The sequence below is a fragment of the Haemorhous mexicanus genome, chromosome 9, assembly GCF_027477595.1.
Source record: "Haemorhous mexicanus isolate bHaeMex1 chromosome 9, bHaeMex1.pri, whole genome shotgun sequence".
Classification (NCBI taxonomy): domain Eukaryota; kingdom Metazoa; phylum Chordata; class Aves; order Passeriformes; family Fringillidae; genus Haemorhous; species Haemorhous mexicanus.
The window spans coordinates 5,230,038-5,251,018 of record NC_082349.1 but is presented as its reverse complement, the minus strand read 5'-3'; the positions used below and the strand labels follow the sequence as shown (position 1 = coordinate 5,251,018).

The window sequence follows — 20,981 nt, the reverse complement described above, 5'->3', positions numbered from 1 at the left end:
CTGAAGGCCAGGGGCAGCTCTGGAGAGCCAGCAGGCTGTGGGCATGGCAGCGTTTCCTGGATGGTTGGTGAGGAGGACGTGTCTTCCCAACTCATCTCCATGGGGCTGAACTGGGGCTCCCAAGGGGTTCCCCAATATAGGGCTGGGCTCTAACAAGGTTTAACCTTGCTGAACCCCAGAAACCCCTGTGAAGGTCTGACCACGTTCACCAGCTGGGAACAAGCGTGGGAAAACACTGAGCTGGGATCCTTCCACACTACCCCAAACCCAGCAAGACCAAAAGCCTTCTGCAGCCCCCTCCTCAGACATTTCTACCCTCCCTCAGCTTCCCATTTCTCCTCACAAGCCCTCTGGTTTTGTCTGGAGAGTGTTATCCCTCCTCCACAAGCTCAACCCACTCACACCACCACTGCCTTTTCTATCAGCAGGAGAAGAGCAGCAATTGCATTTGCATGGAAGAGAGGGGGGGAAAAAGCACCAGGCATCCTCTCCAAGTTCTGCAAGCAAACCTTCTCTAATACAAAAGAAAACAAAAAATTACATTGTCCTGGTTGTGTCTGGGATAGAGTTAATTTTTTCCTAGTAGCTGGTACAGAGCTGTGTTATGGATTCAGTATGAGAACAACGTTGATAACACACTGGTGTTTTTGCTGTTGCTAAGTAGTGCTTACTCCAAGTCAAGGACTTTTCAGCTTCCCATGTTCTGCCAGTGAGGAGGTGCACAAGAAACCATGAGGGAGAATGGCCAGGAGAGCTGGCACAAACTGGCCAAAGGGTTACTCCATACTACAGAATGTCATATCCAGTATATAAACTGGGAGAATTTGACCAGGAAGCATGGGGATAGGGTGGGCATTAGTCAGTAGGTGGTGAGGAATTGTATTATATAGGTAACATCAGTTACCTGTTTTATGTTTTACTTCTCTCATTGTATCATGTCCCTTTTCATTCCTATTATTGTATCTTATTTCAATTAACAAACTGCTCTTATTGCAATCCGTGGGTTTTACTTTCCCCTCCTGCTCCCCATTCTCCTCCCCATCCCACTGGGGCAGAGGTGTGAGCAAGATATAAGGTACTTAATGTGGTTTAATCACAATCAGCAAATTATATTATGTATACACACACCCCATATATATGGCATGTGTGACAAACAGATCAAAACTGCTGCTGGTGGAGCCAAGCCAAGGGGTAGTTCAGGGCTCCACAGTTGCTGTCCTTGCAGTCAAAACTGATCTCCCAGATTGGGTATCACACACCCTGGGCATATTCATCTCTTGGCTACACCCTAGACAAGCCAACCACCCACAGCCCAGCATGAGCCCTAGACACTCATGGCTGCCTTTTGAAGGAGAAAGCCTAGGTTCCCTCTGTATCCCATCTCTGTCTGTTGGCTTGACCCACTGGGGAGTTTCAAAAAAATACCAGTTTTGTAAAAATTGGTAAAGCAGAGAGAAACCCAACTGCTCTGGTGGCTCCAGCTGAAGAGCCAGCAGAGGAACTTGTGTGGGAACCCACACTAGAGATGCTCCCAGAGCAAACCCACAAATAGACACATTTCTTTCTTTTTAGAGACAGCATATACTTTTTCCATATTGGGGAAGGAGTTTTCCTTTGGTATCCCCCTTGGGAGGACCAGATGCGTCCTGCTGAGCTGCTCTCATGACAGCAAACCTCCAAGGTCCCCCTGAGACGTGCCCTACGCTACAGAGCACCCTGAGCCAGTAGGTGCTTTGACCCCAGGCAGCCAGCAGAGCTGCAGATTCCTAAATCCACCAAAACCTGCCCATTCCCTTCCACACAACTCATCCCACCCCACGGCCAGCTCCACCTCTGGATGACCCGCAGAGGGAGAGGCGCGTATCCCGCATTCACGGGACACCTCCGGGCAGCGCGAGCTGGGGCTCAAGCCCGCCAGCGTGGGCTTCAACCTCACCCACAGGACCCCAGCAGGGAGGAATTGGGGGCAGGGGGACCCTCTCTTTACCCCTGCAGGGCGCTGCCCCCCCTTTCCCGCAAGGCTGCGCCGGCTCCAGGCGCTGCCGCGATCCAAGCGGAGCAGATGGCACGCGCAACACTTACGGCTTCGCTTTCCAGCCGCCATCGCAGAGCTGCTTCTCAGCAGGGCGGAGGCGGGGGGGAGACGGCTTTTCTTTTTTTTTTTAAATATATTTTCCCTGGGAATTTTTGATTTTCTTTAAAAAAAAAAAAAAACCACCCCATGTATAATCCCGTGCTCGAGCCCCAGGAGCCCCCGGCAGCGGAAGGACAGTGCGTGCTGGCTGATTGGCAGCCTGTCCGTCTGTCCGTGCCTGGGGACCCGGCTGACCGCCCGAAATCCCCGCCGAGAGGGACAAATCCTGGAAAGCCTCACAAAGCAGAGAGATGGGGGAAAAAAAGGGATGAAGTGATCAAAAAAAGGGCTTTCTAGGGATTCTGCTGGCTCTCCTGGATTTCCTCCCTTTGCCTCCCTCCAGCCTTTGCCTCTGCCATCCCAGTCCTGAGCGGAGAAGACTCAGAGGGAGAGCAGAGCTGTTTCAGCTCTATGGGACATTGGTCCTCCTGTCTCCATCAGATAACATGGAGCAAGGGAGATGCTGTCCCACCCAGGGTGATGACAGGCTCTGGGGCCATTTGCCAGCCTGGCGATCAGACTCAGGGTCCAGTGTCACTACATGCCACAGTCCTCTCATCCTACTCCAATGGCTCAAACCAGGTTTTCTACTTCCCAGTGGAAGCCAACACCTCAAATGAGGCTGGGAAACCATAAATCTGGGCATCGCAGACACCAGATTGCTTTCAGCAGCCGCGCTCTGCACAGAGCTCGGCGATAAGTAACAAAAAGTCTGTGCTTTGCACCACTGATTTCTTGTCTGGGGATGCATAAAACCTGGAGATGACAGATCAGCACCTCGATCCAAGAGCATCCCCGCCCTCACTCTGCCGGAGAGGCGGGTAAACAAAGGCGGCTCTCCCCAGCGTCCGTCCGCAGGCAGCTGCCATCGACGCCGTGGAGTAGTGGGAGGGGGAAAAAACAAAAGAGGTCTGCACGCTGGGATCTGCGGGAATGGGATGCCCCTGGCGCTATCCCGGCCCTTTTATTCGATGGGTACCCAGAGGGAGCTTGGCCCCAGCCCTTTGGACACTTAATTCCCTCAGGGTCTCCTTGCCCAGCCATCCTGGCTGGGTGACAAGGGCAGAGCCACACTCCATAACCACTCAGCATCCGGCAAGGGGGAAAACATCCCGGGTTTGGGCACAGAGAGTGGCTTGGCCATCTTGGCCAAGAGCTCAATGATGATTTGGCAACAGTTCTGTGCCAATGGGCACTGTTGGGTGTGACCAACATCGACTTGAATCCCATGTGGGACTGCGCAGGCAAAAGTTTGAGCCCCCATCCAATGGTGCACAGAGATTTAGTGAGGCCAAATCAGGCAGGGAAGATTTGGGATGCAGTTTCTTAATTTAGATGGCTCCACCACTGGCAAGGATGAGCAGGTGATCACCAATGCTTTGCATGGGGTGGTGACTACAGCAAAGGAAAAGGGACAGCGCTGGGAAAAAAAGGGACAGCACTGGGAAATGCCAACTTGAGGATGTTTCTAAAAAAAACCCCTAGAAGGCAGCCATGGCTGTGGCAGTGAAGTGCCCAGGTCTTGGTCTATCCATCCCTGGGTATGCGCTGGTTGTGCCCCTTGCCCAGTGAGCCCTGGAATAATGCTGCCACACTCCTCCCAAAGCCCACCAACTTTCCACAAAACACTGGCTGGATGCTGCATCTCAACTCCATCACCTTTTCCAACCACTGTGCTTCCCTGTTCATGCCTCATCTGTTTGTTACTAGAGCCACAGACCCCAAAACACAGGGTTTGGAAGTACCAATGAGCACACCTTTAGCTCTGGGGCCACATGGATTATTTCATCTGGGGCCACCACAGCAAATCCTTTCAAAGGAGGAAAGCCAAGGTAGGAAACCATCTTTACAATCCTAAAGTTGAATAATTACCACCTGGGCTGCGGGAAGCCCTCTCCCCCTTTCTGAGCAAGAGCTCCCAGGAGCCAGCAGTGCCCAGGGAGGGGACGGTGCTGCTGGCCCCTCCGGGGCTTTGCCAAGGAATGCCGGGGGCGGCAGCGGGGGGAGCAGCGGCGGTGGCGGTGCTGGGAAGGGAACCAGCTGGAGAGCCGCAGCCTCATGAAATAATGAAATGCCAAACCAACCCCTGCATCTTCCACAGTCTCTCAGGTCACCTACCAGATTAGGAGGCCTGTTGCTAAGGCAACCATATCTTGCAAGTGCTAGCTGAACTTCCCCATCGGTTTTAACCCTTTAAGGAGCAAAAAAAAAAAAAAACCACCAAGCAAACTAAAAACCTCCCTAAGAAATATGTATAAAAATAAAATGAAGGGGTAATGCTAATGATGCAGCCCACAGGAGGCCAGCAGAAGCAAAGGGGGGCTGCTGGGAAGGGGAAGCAAAGGGAAGGCACCCCAGCAGCCACCTCCTGCACGGTGCACGCCGCGCTGGCTCCCTTCCAGGCAGCTAATAAAATTATTCGGCATCCACACACACACACACACACACACACACACAAGACCCAGCAAACTTTTGATGCGCCTGGCACGGCAGCAGGGGAGTAAAAAAAAAAAAAATAATAAAAAGCCCCTCCCCAAAAGGCAACAAAAAGTCAGGTTCTACATATGGAATGGGGGCAAACAAAGCAAAAATGGAACTTTTTTTCTTGGTAATTTTTTTTTCCTCCGGTGGCCTCGCAGACGCTGGGCAAGCCCTGATGGCTCGGCGAGCAGCCGGCAGCCCGGAGCCGCACAGGAGGGGACAGATGGCCGGCACAGCGACGTCGGGATGGAGGCGACAGGCACCCGTGGTCACCTCACCAGCTCTGCTGCAATCCATGGCCAGGAGCATCCAGAACAGGAATGCACGACTTGTGCTCTGCGGCCATAAAACGGAATAACAAAAACAGCCCCTTCTACGTGCAAGGATCATGGCCCAGTGGGGTGATGGGGATCACAGTTCCCTCCTCTGGGAGAATAAAACCCCACTCACACTGCACACCAGGCAGGGAGCCCTAAATCTTGCAGCCTGCTGGGTTAACAGGGAGGCCTGTGAGCAATAAGGAGGAAAAAAAAAAACCAAAAAAAAACCAAAAAACCGAGCAAGGCAAAGCACAGGCAGCACAAGGGAAGGGAAAAAAAAAAAAAAAAAGGAGGGAGAGGAGAAAGAGGCATGGAAAGGAGGAGAAAATGTGGAGCGGCATAAATCAGGCGCGCGGGGGGAGCCGGGGAGCACAGCAGCAGCACGTGCTGCGTTCCAGGCGCACAGGCAGCGCACGCGGACGGCTCCTGCCTGCCAGGATGAGCACCGGGAAGCAACCGGCCCCGTGCCCCACAGAAAGGGGCTCCCAGCCCCTCCTGGTGCTGGTTTGATGTGGGGTACTGGCTCTGCTGGCCAGCACACAGTCATTTCCATGTTAGCCTCTGTGGGAAAGAAAAAGCCTCTGCTGGTGTTGGTGTAAAAGATAGTCCATGGCAAAAATCAGAAGGGTTTCTGCACCCTTCTTCCCACTCTCAGGTCAGGCTGGGGACAGCAGGCGTCCTCATTTGAATTCCCCTCAAATGAGAGCAGCAAAATGGAAACTTGCTCCCGAAAGTCACTGTCTTCCCACCAGCCTGCTCCAAATTCATAATAAAGAGAGGGGCAAGGCTCAGCGCAAACCCAGCTTTGCTCTCACTGAGGGGCTGCAGTGAGATGGGCTTACACCATGCTGTGTGGCTGCTGATATTGCTGCCCGGCTGTGATCCTACCCTCTGACCTCACCTCCATGGCAGCACCCCTGCACCCCGCCAACCAGCTGACAGGAGAAACTTAATTAGCCATGTCCATCAACCCCAAACATCTGTAACCAGCAATATTTACAACCAGAAATAAAGAGGAGTGACCTTCGCGGTGTTGAAAGACAGTTGGGTTCTTGTATTACAACAGTGGGGACAGGCAAAATTCATTATCTCTAATAGCCATCCTTATAACCAGATTAAACACAAAGGCAGCAATTCCATATTCCCTGATCCGCCACCGTCCCCATCCCGAGCAGAGGGGAGCTCCCCCTGCCACAGCACTGCTCACACAAAACCCATAGCTCAGCTGATGTTTATGCATGTGGTCATCTCCATCCCTCCTACCCAGAAAAGACAACACCCTGGCTCATCCCACCCCAAGGGCTGGGACACCCAGCTGGGGTCACGTCTCTCCTGGTCCTCCTCCAGGCAGCTCTAAGGAGATGCTCAGCTCCCCTGTGAACGCTCTGGAGGTACCAGGGGTGAGCTCCCTGTCACACCAAGAATGCTGTGCTGGAGATGTTTGCTCACAGGCTGCAAGCAAAAAGCACTCAGTTTCCAGAGCACAACCAAACAGATCCCAACCCTCCAGAAAGCACCACTGTCGAGTCCCCCATGCTTAGACATCCCCAGGCACGAGGGGTTTTGTCCTGAAGAGGCAGCCAAGGCTTTCACCTCCAGCTGTGAGATCCTGCTGGTGCCAATCACCAGCCAGGGAGCCAGAGCGTGTTATTTTCATCAGAGGATGTTCTCTGTGGGGACCTTCAGCTGCCAGCCAGGAGAAACAAGCCACTGGAGACAACCTGAGCCTCCTAATGGCTTTTCCTCCAGCAGCCCCAGCTCCAGCAGCAGAGTGAGGGCAGCTCCTTCTCCAGAAGATGAGCACCAGCGGGGCCAGCTGGTTTCTCCAGTGCTCAGCAGCAACAAGTCAAACTGCTTGGAAAACACTTAAGGTTGGGGGGGAAGCTTCAAATGGACCAGGAGGACGACGCACCGCGCTGGAGCAACGGTAAAAAGTTAAAATTAATTAGCTGGCAGGATGACAAAGAAGCCATTGTGCAGCACGGTGGAGCAATCCAAGTACAAAGGCTTTATATAAGTCGTGTTGAAAACTCCTTGATGACTGCAGGTAAGGACGGACAAGCTGTCAGGATGTGCCACAACACCCTGAAGGGCTCCGGGACAAGCAAGTAAATCTGCTTTTAACGATGAAATGAGCCCTGGGAGCCTCAGCCAGGGCCTTCTCTCCAGCTGAGACTGGCAAAGGTGTGAAGCACCTGGGTGTTATTGGTGCTGTAATACCCAGGATAAAACAAAACCATCTGTTTTGGGGTTTCTATGGAAAACTGCGCTTAAGCTGGGCTAAAGGGACCCATGCTCAATGTGAAGCAGCTTTTGCTTCCTTGTGAGCTCCCCACCTCCGTCCCCAACCATATCCCACAAAGCACATCCCTGCCAAAAGCACCCTTGATGAGACCAAGCATTTCAAAGCATGGCTGTCCCTGCCCCAAACCAGACCCCAAGAAGGTCTCACAGAACCAGACCCACCTCCTGGTTCACAGCTTGCACAGGAAGACCCCAGCAGCCAATGTGTTTCCAGCACCAACAGGCAGACTCAGGTTCTGTTCCTCGGGGAGGAGCAGGCACTCCCCCAGAGAAACAGGGACAGCAGAGAGGGGCTGAAGCTGTGATGTGATGGAAAGTCACTCCAAGCTGCTACCAGCCATGACCTTCCCCTAAAATTCAGCTGGCAGATGGGCACAGGGAGGCTGGGTGTGATTTACACCCCATCAGCTGCACAGCCAAGGGGGAGAAAAGCACCTCTGCCTCCTTGCTGTGAGCATTGCCTGTGGGGGTTCAAGCAGCTTCTGCACTAGAGGCTGCCTCACCCCAATGGGGCTTCCCCCAAAAAACAGGATGAGCACCCAGCGAGGGCTGGGCAGAGCAGGAGGGTAAGGAGGATGCTCTGCTGGGCTTGGCAGGGCAGAGGAGCCAAGGGTGATGCAGCACCCTTATCTGCCCACTCCAAACCAGGGTGCTTCAAGGAAGCGCCCTGCCCCCTTCCTCAGCGTGCCCTGCCTTTTTTTCACTTAAAAAAAAAAAAAGGCAAAAAAACCACAACCCCAAACAACCAACCCGGAGGCTGAGTTAAAAACACTGCCACCTGCCTGGGGACACAGCTGGGCAATGCCAGCTACCCACGGGGTGACAAAGGGGCATTTCCCACCTTACAGTTTCTAGAAATGGGTAAATAAGCAAAGCCAAGGCCTGGGACAACCTCACAGCAAGGCTGCTCTGGAAGGAAGGAGATGCCAGCCAGCCACTTGCCACGGTGGGCACTGGGCAGTGCTGGACCAGGTGACCCAGGCACGATGACAGCTGTGTGGGTGGGAGCTGGGACAGGAGTGGGGCACAGAAGGAAATCCATGTCAGGCAGGAGGGACTGGCTGTGGGCTGTTTTACCTGCTGGGAATGCCAAGGGATGCCAGCACCCCAGCTGTGTTGGGCAGGTCATGCTCACCAGCAAATCAGAGCTGCTGCAGTGCATCCCCCCTGCTTCAGTTTGTAGCCAAAAAATTCCAATTATAGGTGCGAGCTCAGCCTTGAGAGACTGTAAAAAAAAAGCCAGCCCAAATCCAGGGAAAATGGGAAGGAAACCCCCCCCCAACTCCAGACCCTGTTTGAGGCAGCAGGAGGGGTGGTGAGAGCTCATTTTCACTACAGAAAGCTGCCGCACCCCAGGAGGAGAGGCACCAGATCAAATGTTCAAGGGTTGATGCAGAAACATTAAGGAAAAAAAAAATTAAAAAGAAAATGTTAGCTCAAGACACAGCCAGAGGTCTTCCTTTGGACTTTATCTTACAGCAGCAGGCACAGCCTCACACATGGACAGACAGACAGACCAACTGACCCCACAGGCTCCCACCCAGCCCGGGGAGCACAGAGGTGGAAATCACCTTGCTAAAAACCACTGGTGGTGGTGGCAAAGGCCATGGAGGAGGAAGAGTAAGGCAAGTGGGAGGGTGCTGGATGGCCAGACACAAAGCACTGCTCTGTCCCACCACTCCCAAATGCACAGGCACACGCCCCTCTATCTTTATCCACATGTTCATCTTAACAGTGCATATTCCACAGATGTAATTGCACGTGCATACATTTGTCTTCTGCTTAATTTTGATACTAACAGTCCCCATGCATGCCACATTAAGCTCGGGCAGGAGAATGAGTGTTTCTCCTCTTATCAAAGAAAAAAAAAATTTCATTAAATGCACAAATTCAACACAAAAGAAAAAGCTGGTCTTACCACAGAGCTGTGCCCCCATCCAAACCCAAACCTTACCCAAGCCACCCAGGTGCCCCTCTTGCCCTGACTGGCACAGGAGACTGGTGTCACCGCTCTGGGGATGAGAGGAGGTGGCAGTGGGGTTCCACCACACACAGGCAGCAGCACCCAGAAGCTATCCCTTATTTTGGAAATCCCCCATTGACTGCACTGCTGTAGCTCTGAACTCGGCTCCTGGCACTTGTGGCCACGACCAGGAGTTTTGAGAGACCAAAAAAAAAACCTAACCCCCAAACCTAGGCAGAGGTGAGGTATTTGTTTACCTGCAGAGACATTTTTGCTCCCTGCCAGCCTGGAGGAAAGCACTGTTTCTGCTCTGCTGAGACCCCAACCCTGGGTGACCCCCAGGAATCTGCAGGGTGAGGACTCAGAGGGAGAAGATTCTGGGAAATAAGGAAGAGTGTGCCCGTGGGCTGAGCAGAAGCCTCAGCAGAAGTCAGGGAGCCTCTCTGAGCCACGAGTGGGATGCTGGCAAGGCGGGCGTGTGCTGCTCACAGGGATCCAGCCCATGCTGAGTCCTGGGGGCAGGGCAGGGCAGATCCCAGTGCCAGCCAGGCTGGACACAAGGCACAGGGCAGATCCCAGTGCCAGCCAGGCTGGACTCAAGGCACAGGGCAGATCCCAGCGCCAGCCAGGCTGGACACAAGGCACAGGGCAGATCCCAGTTCCAGCCAGGCTGGACTCAAGGCACAGGGCAGATCCCAGTTCCAGCCAGGCTGGACACAAGGCACAGGGCGGATCCCAGTTCCAGCCAGGCTGGACTCAAGGCACAGGGCAGATCCCAGTTCCAGCCAGGCTGGACTCAAGGCACAGGGCAGATCCCAGTGCCAGCCAGGCTGGACACAAGGCACAGGGCAGATCCCAGCGCCAGCCAGGCTGGACACAAAGTGCTCCAGCTGCTGCATCTCTGCCATCCCTCTGCCATCCGCTCTGTTCCCAAGGAAAACCAGGAACAAACGAGGCTGCAGCAGCTCCCCCCGGAGCATCCCCACCAGGGAGGGCTTGGCACAGCCGGGTGCCATCCTGGCAGTGCCAGCTCTGCCGCGGGGGCATGAGCGGCGAGAGAGGAGCAACAGCCAGAGCCCCCCGCCCGCTCTCCAGGACCAGCTCTGGCAGCTGTTTCCAATAGAACCAGGGACAGCTTTACAAGAGAAAAATAGGGAACAAAAGGTAGGAGAATATCCAAGTTTCCAAGGTAAGGAAGGAAATGATCAGGAGCACAGGAAAGTCCCACTTGTACCCAACAGACGGCGTCCTGACCCAACACCTCCCCACCGCCGGACAGGAGTGCCCGTGCCGGCCGTGGCTTCCCGGCACGGCACGGCTTGGCACGGCGGCCCCTCGCCCTCTTTGTTCCTGCGAAGGGATCCCCGAAGGCCGGGGAGGGCAGGGCTGCGAGCTTTGTGCTCGCCCGGGGCCCAGCATCTGCCGGGGGCAGGCACTCCCCCCGCAGGGTCCCCTCGCCGGCCTCACCGCGCTCGCCCACGTGGCCGCCGGGGCAAACAATGGGATGGGATGGGATGGGATGGGGTGGGATGGGATGGGGTGGGATGGGATGGCGCTGGGCTGCCGAGCGCCACACAAGGCCTTCCTCCTTCTCCTCCTCCTCCTCCTCCTCTCCGCTGCGGACTTTGCCTGCCACTGGAAGCTGGCCCCTCTCAAGCACTGGGGGGAGGGGGATTAAAAAGATACTATAAAAAACCAAACCAAAAAAAAAAAAAACAAACCAGGGAAAAGAAAAAACACTGGAGTCTGGCTCACTGCTGCACTCATGCAAGGTGAGGGCACGCGGAGACACACGGACCGGGATGGACAATGGGACAAGCAGGGCAGGACCCCCATGGGCAGCAGCCAGACCCCAGCAGCCAGCCATGCAGGGTGTCCCCAGCCGTGGCACAAAGCTCCACTTGCCCTCCCTTCCTCAGGCAGGATGGGAGAAATCCTTCCTCTCCTCCCGTCCCGCTCCCAGCTTTTTTGGAAAACCCCCTCCCGGACGGGAGCCAGAGAAACTTTGCGTGTTCATTCGCACCATTTGTTGATATAAAACCCATCCCCTGCCTTACTTTTGCAGAGGCACTTGGGGTGGGGTGGAGGGGGGGAACGTCTGTTTCTATTTGAAACCGTCAAAATTAGCATTCAGTAATTAAAAATCACACCCTTTCTCTTAATAACCTAACCAGCATGATACAATCAGGTTGTGCCAACTCTTTAATCTAATTGACTAATTACAGATTTTAATTTAGTCAGTTACTGAACAACTGTTGACAATTTGTTTTCATTAGGGACAGAACAGGATAAATATTTAGGCTCCCCAGTCAAAGACTAAGACATAAGCTCTGGGCTCTGACCTCCAGTTTCACAATGGAGCCTTCTCCATGAGCATCACCCGTGGAAAGGTGCTGCTCTGCAACGCCCTGGTCCTGCTGCTGGGCAGCAGCAAGTGTGGAAGCCGAGGTTGCTCCGTCATGAAAGCCAATGTTGTTTAAAATATAATATTGAACTAATGCACCCCTGCATGGTACTCCAGCAAGAGTAGGCTTTAAAGGACACCCAGGCTCACCAGTACCCTTAACTGGGAGGGAAGGCCGAGTCCAGCGCTGCCAGGAGAGGGAATATCTGGATTTATTTATTTTTGTTGCAATTTTTTTTTTTAAGTGATGTGGAGTTTTGCAGCTGCTCCTGGCAGCCTGCCACTCCTGAAGGAAACTCCTCTCTCCGGTTACCTACCAGGGAACCCTGTCCCTGCAGAGTGGAGCTGGATGGAACCCAGATGGAGAGCAGTCCCCCATGGAAACAGGACAGAGCTGTGTGTGCTACCACTGAGCCACATGCCCAGGGCTCAGGCAATGCCTGTGGGGGCTCACAAAGCTGTTCCCAACCCCTGTCCCTGCGTTGCACTAAACCTGCCCCAAAAACACCTCTTCTCCTTCACCACGCTGGCTGCACACAACAGGAGAAGTTCTCATGGACCATCACCACCACAGAGGTACTCATGGATCAACACTCTCACACCTGCTGGTCCCACCCTCACAGCCATGGGTGCCTCAAACAAGGCCTTACAACCTTCACTGGTCCTGGAACAAGAAGACAGCCTGGTATGGGAGAGGAGACAGTCACACCAAACCCTTCATGCATGAAGAACATCCCTTCCCAGGGGTCCCACAGGGCCATGTCACCTGCCAGTGCACCATGCCATGAGTTGGCCGCACAGACCCTAGGGAGCAGCTGGTGCTGTGACAAAGAAATGCTCCCCTGCAGCCCAAGAAAACCCAGGCAGTGATGCCTGCCCCACACCTGGATGGGGCATGACTGGCAGATTCAGCAGAGAAGAACCATCCCTAGGAAACCTCCAGTCTGTACAGCCAGCAGACCAAAGTCCTTCCAGCCTCTTGGGCTTCACCTTGTTTCCACCAAGCACACTAACTCCAGTAAGCCTGAATTCTCCATCCATCCATCCATCCATCCATCCATCCATCCATCCATCCATCCATCCATCCATCCCCATGAGCTTCAGAACCCCCTGAGATCTCTCTAAGGGGAACTGTTTCATATAAAAAGTAGGAGCCCTGGTTATCCCCAACCAAGACAGGAGTCCCAAACACACCATCTTTTCCCAGACCAACCACTGCATCTCCAGCAGCAACCACCCCCACTGCTGCAGACATCTTTCCAGACCCAAGTTAGAAAGAACTGCAGCAGCTTTCCAAAGTTAAAAACAAAAACAAATAAATCAATGCTTTGCGTTAATGGCAAGTTGAAGCCACAGCTCCGCAGATCTTGTGCTGCAAAGAAAACAGCATTTCAAATGCTCCCAAGTGCAGGTTCTTCTCAGGAAGAAACTGGGGGAAACAGAGCTAGGGCACGATGAAGTCAAAGTCTTCATCAGCTAAAGGCTACCCGGAGTTTTCTCTCCTGCATGTTGACATGAGCTGGCTGTGCAGGCAGAGCAACACCACAAAAAAGTATGTAGCAAACAGTCAACTAGATTTAAGTTCATTTTCTGTAGCTCGAGGCCAAAATCGACTGAAGTGGTTCTGGTGATCAAGTTTTCTGCAATTCCCCTTTCTATGTATTAGCTCTTTGACAGAAATTCACTGCGGTATTTAAACTGGCAGTCATCACCGCTAACTCAAATTGTATTGGCTTTCACGGCGTTGAAATGCTCAACTGCGAGCAGCCATCGGCCAATTCCCAGATAACGCGCCGGCTGAAATCCCCTGTCATGACCAGAGATCCCCTTGCAAGCTCCAGGAGCGTGCTGGAACGCTGGCCTGCTCGCCACGGGGCTTGGAGGAAGCCAAATCAACGGCTGAGTTTTAGGAGTTGGTGCTCGTGGGGTTGTTATTTTGGATCAACTCTTTGGGTACAGGTGGAAGAGGATGACTAACAGCCCTGCAACCAACACAACTCGATAGCTGTGTTAAGGGATGCACAGATGTGCCAGGGATGAAAGGGTAGAGCAGGGCAGCATTCCTCCTGCCTGTGCCAGGTGAATCCCCACTCCCATCACTCTTCTCCCAACAAGCACCTTTCTACCAAGTCCCAGCAAGTTTTAGTCCCAGCTTAGGAGAAAAACCTTAGGGGAAAGGTAAAAAGCAGTATTTCCAAGCACTCACAAGACTCCCCAGTTTTCAAGGGTCCCCCCCCCCCAAAAAAAAATAGTGGTGGGATTTCTCCTTACTTTCTTAATTTCCTTCCTTACTTTAACTTCTCACTGAAGATTTAAACACTCAAAACTGCAAGGGGAAAATCAGCAATTTGTCCTGCTGCTCCTAACAGTTTTCATACAGTTATGTTGGAAAATAAAGTGGAAATGACACACCATGCAAATCCCACCCTGCTAACAAGGAGAACTGCTCCCTCTTCCCAAATGATTTATGTCCCAGGAAAGAACCTCTCCAGTGCTGGCTCTGGGAAAGTGACATGCCAAAGCATCCCCTCTTTCTGTCCTTACAGTAGCAAAACATCTGGGTTAACACACACCATATTTGGGGCAAACACCAAGCAGGACACACGGAGTTTGCCCATTGCTGGACAAGTGTAAACACAACGCTCTACAAACCTGGGGCAAGACTTAGATTGGGATATTTTTAACCACAACCACCACATGAAGCAATTCATGACTCACTGATCCAGCCCCATTTGGGGTTCATATCCCATTTTAGCTGCCATGCACTGCTGATGGCTCGCTGGGTTTGCTGTTTGACACTGCCCACCACGCACACCAGTACCAGCAGCCCGCCCAGAAGCTGGAGAGAAACAAGGCTCTATTCACACTCCCACGGTTATCGTTGGGTTCTTTGGTCAATATTTAAGTTTTGGCCTGGTAGGTCCCTGCCCTGTAAAGTACACGCTGTGCCAGGAAAACACCACTCCTCAGAGAGGGACTGTACCGTGGGCATCCGTCAGCAGCCACGCCACGGAGAGGCACAAGCCCTGTCTTGGGGCCAAAACATGCCTGGGGGAATCAACCCAGTGCCACCAAGCCAAAGAACAGGGGAGCAAAAATCTTAGGAGTTACCCAAAAGGTAAAGCACTTGGGGCTCTTAGAAAACTGCATTACACCGAGAATTAAAAACAATCAGGATTGTGTCTATTTACTGTAAGCTTAAAGCAACGTGTATTAAAGAAGTTTATGCGAATCATCTAATGCACTCAGGCCTATTGTTAGAATTATTACCAAGCTAAAAAAAGATTAATTTCTCTAAATACACTAAATCCTCAGACATGATGAGGAGGCTGCTGTGGATGGAACATTACCAGGTCTTGCTTGCTAATGTCATCTTCACCTGTGGCTCTGCTGCCCAAAGATCTACCTTTGCCTTGCTCCTGATGAGCCCACTGTCCCATCTGGGCTCCCAAAACCCCCACAATTTGCCCCAAAACATCCAGGAAGCGAGCAGAAGCCAACAACTGCCAGACGTGCTGCTGGTTATCAGCTCTGACCCCTGGTTCAGGAGTTCATCATCTTAATCCGACCCAGTGAAAACAAGCAATGCAGACAGCGGCCGCAGGGATGGACAGACACACAGACAGACAAACTCCACCTAGCAAATACCCAGACACACTTCTCCCAAGACCCAGTGGCGTGGGAAGAGACAACAGGCAGCTCAGCAGCCAGCCCAGCCTCTCTGGCACTGCCTGTGCCCCAGGGTGACTGCTGTGCCCAGTGCCAGCGTGCGAGAGCCTCGCGGAGGTCGCCGAGACGCTCGCCTGGCACTGCTCGCCAGCAAACCCTCACACATCCCAAGCCAGGCATGTCGAGGCAACGAGAAACTTGGGAAGGGAGGAAAAATGGTTTCCATACCATAGTCTCCCCGGAGCAGACAAAACCAGCTCCTGCTACGAGGTTTAAACACACTTGACTGGGGTCCAAGCCCGCAGCCAGGTGACTAATCCTTTGATGCAAATTGCTCCCAGTGCTGCGGATGCGGGCACTGCGTGCGGGACAGGAGTGGGCAGCCCACCCGTCGCCCATGGGGCAGACATGTCGTGCCCCCTTGGCAAGAGGGATCCTCTGGGAGACACCTCAGACTCAAGCATGTCGCCATCCATCCCTGGGTCATGCTGCCACCTCTGCAGAGAGCAACCCAAACCGTGGAGAGCCAAGACACACAATGACCAGCCAACGGGGGTCTGTAACACCAGCTTCAACAAGACAACACCTCTCCCCTGATGGGATCAAGGGAGGACTCAGGAAACCAAGGAGGCCCCCCAGCCTTGCCAAAGGCAGGGAAATATTAACTGGGGCATTCAACAGCGGTTTGGGGAATTCCCCCTTCTCCTCCCGACCAAAATCCAACCCCCGCCCATCCTGCAAGGTGCCCCCAGCATGAAACATCTCACCACTACAGTGTCCTCAGCATGAAATATCATGCCATCGACCCTCTATAAACACTTTGTTACCCATTACCATGCAAAACTTCTTAATTCTACCACTAGCCCGAATGCCTTTAAGTGCTTAAGATAAGTATCTGAGCTCATTTACATAATTGCAACATTATGAAATACTGTTCAGTCAAATCAGAACATTGCTGGTTAAAAAAAAACCCCACGCTTTTTGCCAGTCGGTTACGTTAGGTTGGCTCTCGGTGCGCCGGAGCTCCCCAACGCCGTAATTACCGCGAGGATTAGAAACTTGTTACTCACGTAGTCATGAAAGGCTTTGGCTTCACTCGAATGTTCACAAGTGTCTCGCCTTTCGGGAGCTGCGCAGTACAGGTCCCAAAACACGCTGCACGGCAGGGAGAGACGAGAGAAGAGCAGTTACTCATCAGGGATCGGGCAGCCAGGTCAGCGCAGGTGAGCGGCTTCCCAGCCCACGGCTAGGCTGGGACCTCAGCTGGATCCAGCTGTGCATCCCAGCTTTACACTACTCGGTCCTGACCGTCAGGAGCGGGGATGCTGGGCGCTTACGGGAGCAAAAGTAGCCTTCAAGAGGCAACACCTTGAAGGGATAACCCCCGTGAGACTTCAGGGACTTCTCCCAGCCTCACAGCCGCCCAGCCCTGCTCTCCTGGGCGCCCCAGCGGCACCGGCACAGCCCGGTGCCTGCGGCTGGCCCGGCAGCTCTCCAGCGGGAGCCCTGCCCGCCGCTCCCGCGGGGCCGGGGGTGGCTCCGCCGCGCCTCGACGCCCGCGGGGAGCGGGAGCCGGGGCGGTTCGGGGCTCGCCGCCGCTGCTGACTCACGCCACTACCAGGCTGTACCCCGTGGGGCCCCGCGCCACCGGCGCGCACCCCCCCGCCCCCGGGGGGCTGCTCCCACCCGCGACGGGACACCCCCGCACTTACCACCACCAGGAGTGCAGGAAGCCGGGGGGCTCGCCCAGCGTGATGTTCTTCTCCCACCGGATCTGCGGGCAAGAGGAAGACGGCGGGGGGTGGGTTGGGAGGGGGGGGCGGTGCGGGCGGGGGGTGGTCGCGGGTGGGCGTGGGCCCCCACGCGCGGCGACCCCCCGGCGCCGCCGCCGCCCCGCGCAAGATGGAGGGCGGGCGTGCGGCGGCGCACAAAGGGCGCGGGGGGCGGCGGGGCTCACCTCGGACAGGAAGGTCTGCGCAGACTTCTGGGCGCCGACGTGCAGCAGGTACTCGTAGACGTACAGCGCCAGCCTGCAACAGCCGAGCGCCGGGTCGGAGAAGGAAGAGGCGCCCCGCTACCGCCCCGCACAAAGCCGCCCGCCGCCACAGCCGCCCCGCTCCCCCCGCCGCCGCCACCGCCGCTCTTACTTCTCCCGCGCCTGCCCGTCCGAGGGCACCGCCGAGCCCTTCCCTTTGGCGAACATGGTCCGCGCCGAGGAGGAGGGGGGCGGCCGCCGAAAGCCGCCGCCGCTGCCGCCGGAGCTGCTGCGCCCGCCGCCGAGGGAGCGCCGGGGGCTGTCAGAGCGCCGGCCGCCGCCGCGCCCCCATCGCCCCGCGCCCGCCGCCGCTCGCTGCGCCCAACGCGCCGCTGGCCGCGCACCCGAACGTGGCCGCGCCGGGCGCCGCCCCCGCCGCCGACGGGCGCCCGCTCCCGCCAATCACCGCCAGGCGGGGGCGGGGCCTCCCCGCGCCACGCCCCGCTCCGGAGGCGGCGGGCGGCCTCCCGCGGCGGGCAGGGAGGGCGGGCGGCGGCGGCGCGCGGTCCTAGAGCGCGCCCGGCTCGGCCCGCGGGCGGCGCCGCTTCCCCAGCGCCGCGCGGCGCGCGGGCCCTTTAAGGCGGCGGGCCGCGGCGCGCAGCGCGCGCTGATTGGCCGGCGCCGCGGAGACCTCGGAAGGGGGGACTTGAAACCGCCCGTCGGGGGGGCGCGGGGAGCGGCGGTGCGGCCGGGCGGGCGCTGCCGCTCCGCGGCGCCGGGCGGGACGGACCCGGCGGGAGGCAGGCACAGAGAGAAGGAAGAAGGGAGGCGGCCGGGGGCTGGGCACGCCGCCTTCTCCTCCGGACCAGCCCCGGCGGGTCCCGCCCGGCGCCGCGCACCCCAGCCCCGCGCCCCGCGCTGCTGGCGGTCACCCCGGGGCCAGGCGCGCCCGGCTGCGCGGAGCCCTGAGTGGAGCCCGGGGCCAGCGTGTCCTGGCTGCCAGCTCCGGTCACGGGTCTTGTTCGCTTCGCTGCCCTTCAAAACACGTGGGGAAAGCCACCCCCTGCGGGCCGGGCGGGGGTCGCGCAGGGTGGGCTGTAGGGAGCCCCTCCGCCTCTCTCCGGGGGCTTGGGCAGGGCCGCGCTGTGTCCCAGCGCACCTCCAATTTAAAAGTCAGGGCTTTGCGTCCCTGCCCCACCAACATCTGCTTCTGCAGAACCAAACTAACCACCAGTGCCGACTTCGGGTGGCGGTGCCCATGGGGACAGATGTTGGAGCAGCACAAAAAGGCTTCAAACAGCTCCTTCCCCCTGCCCTGGCCTCACCTCTCCCTCCGAAGTGACTGGCTGAACAAAACCCAGCCGGGCCGGCCGCTGCGCGCTTGGCTGGGGCCGTGTGATGAGTTACCCCCCGCTAGAACGGGGAGGTTGCGCTTACAACACGGGGGATGTCGGGTGCTAGCGGGGCCGTGCGCTCCGTGCGAGGGCGCGGAGGCTCGGGGCGGCGGCGGCGGGGGAGCCGCGGGGCGGGGGAGGGACTCCCGCGGCGGCGGCAGCGCTGCGGCGCCCGTGGGAATGTTCACGGCCATCGGGACCTGCCCGAGCAGGGCCAAACTCGTTCACAGGTTAAATTGAGGTTTAAATTGAACTGGGGGGTGGGGGGCGGGGGGGGGGGGGGGGAAGAAAAAAAGTCTTGCAATGCGGTAGGTCGGAAAGGATCAAAACTTGCAGGCGTCGAAGATCGTCTCAGAAGAAAAAGAAAACCCGGGGCTTCGCCCAAAATTTGGGTTTGATTGTGGGGGCCGGGGTGACGGCGGTGATGACAAGGCAGGCGTGAGGGGTTCTGCTCCACGCACGCCTCTGCGGCACAGACCAGAGGGACAGGCCAGACAAATCCCAGACTTTGTGTCTCCCGAGCCTTTGCATCCCTCTGCTTCTCTGCTGCTCTGATGGGTTCAAAAATAACTGGGAGTGTCCCCTGGGACTGAGGCTATGGGATAAATCTGACCCTCCAGCAGCACGTGAGAAGTTCACTAAATATCCCGGGTTAAAAATAATACCATGACATCCTGTACCTCCTGCGTGGAGGTGGAAAGCACTAATGCCACTGGAATGATGGGCGCCCTGCCCTCGGCAGCAAAAGGACCTCTCTGTGCCCAGAATATTGCCCTGCCTTGCCCCTGTTCATCAGGAGCTTGTTTTCTTGTAACTCTACCATTTTCTGGGATAGGTGAGTAGGCAAAACCCAGCCACTTCCTCTCCCCAACCCCTGGAGTAGTTTGGGACATGAAGCAAGCCCAGGGAAGTGAGATGGGAGGCAGGATCCCTTCCTCTCCAGGTGCCTTCAGCAGTCTGGTTCCAGGTCTCCAGACAGGAGTGGAGGATGTTTCCGAGATGCTCAGAGGAGAGAGCAGGCTGAGAAGGGAGACAGGAAACCACCTCGGCTTTCCCTCCTCTCTTCCGCACAGCTGGAGTTCCCAGCTTTTTCTAGAGGAAACCGCCAAGAGCAGTTGATGAAAAACTTCCCAAAGTGGCACCAAAAGAAATTATCAATGTTGCCATCCCGGGGTGGCAGAGCCCGACTTGCCAGGTGCCAAATGCCAGCATGGCAAGGGCGGAAACTCCTAGCCCGTGTGAATCCACCGGGCACCGGCCCTGCCTTCACATCTCCTGTGACCCGATGATTAGAGCAAATTATAAGCTGGTGCTTTGGACCAACTTAGCTTAAGATCAGAAGGGAGACTAATTTCATATCATCACCACCGCAGAACGCAATTAAGTGGCTCTGCAAAGTTTTAACACAAGTTGTGACAGGAAATTTAGGAAAAAATAAATCCCCACACCCAAAGCCAGCAGCTTCACCTAGCCGAGTTGCAGGAGGATGTACCAAGGCTACCGAGCGCTCCCAAGGTGTGGAGGGCCACCTGTGGGCTACTTTACTTTGGCCAGACTTTCTCTTCATCAGGAGTTTTTCTTGGGTTGCAGCAATTAAAGCACCAGAAGTCATTAAAAACCCCAAACCATCACCCAGCTAGTTGTTTTAAACACCTGCCTGTGGATTTCTCCCAGCTGTCAGGGCTGCGTTGCATGGTACCCACCTGGTGGGCACCCAACAGATCCTGCTCCACAGAGCCCGAAGGCAGGAGAAGGTGCCAGGGGGAAAAGGCAGCATCCCCTGGGCATAGCAAAGGGAAGGCTCAAATTTACTGCACACTGGCAGCAGCTCTGCTGGGACTGCTGTGGGATCCCCGTGGGCAGGCTCCCAGTGGGCAGGGATGTGCAGCAGGAAGGACAGGTTTGGGAGGGAGTAGCTGTGGGAAGAGTGGCCTCTCCATGTTGCATATTAATGCTCCTTGTGCTTTAATTGCGGTGGGACCTCTCGAGCAGAGCCATTAGCATGCAATGCGGAGGAACATGTATTTTTGGGATGCCTGCCTGGCTCACAGACTCTCAGCTGTGGGGAGGGGTTGGCTGTGGGATGCAGGGAGAGGTGTCTCGTTCCTCCCCCCCCAGGGATGCCGCTGGAGCCGCAGCTCCTTCCTCGAGCCCCTGAATCATCCCTGCTGCCATCTGCTGCACCCTCGCTCTTCCCCACAGATGTCCTTCTTCCTTCCCCAGAAGGAGATGAGAACTGAGGACGAGGTGCCAAACACGACTTCAAACAGCATCTAATAAAACACGGGATTAATTTCTTCTGACTGGTGCTCAATGGCTCTGATTAAGCAGAGCAGG

The 20,981-nt window shown here is 55.8% G+C and overlaps 1 protein-coding gene across 2 annotated transcripts in view; it reads right to left on the bottom strand.

Annotated features, from left to right (window-relative positions):
* SSBP3 (single stranded DNA binding protein 3) overlaps positions 1-17,580 on the bottom strand; it is a 54,050-nt gene extending 36,470 nt beyond the window's left edge. Inside the window, exons 1-4 of one of the 2 annotated variants that reach the window (XM_059853746.1) lie at positions 17,423-17,580; positions 17,233-17,305; positions 16,988-17,049; positions 16,346-16,430 (exon numbers count right to left, since the gene is read on the bottom strand). In XM_059853746.1, the coding sequence (XP_059709729.1) occupies positions 16,346-16,430; positions 16,988-17,049; positions 17,233-17,305; positions 17,423-17,478 (276 nt within the window). In that variant the 5' untranslated portion in view covers positions 17,479-17,580. The remainder of the gene's footprint in view (positions 1-16,345; positions 16,431-16,987; positions 17,050-17,232; positions 17,306-17,422) is intronic. The other variant, XM_059853745.1, reaches the window with a different exon arrangement.
* Positions 17,581-20,981: the final 3,401 nt, after the last annotated feature.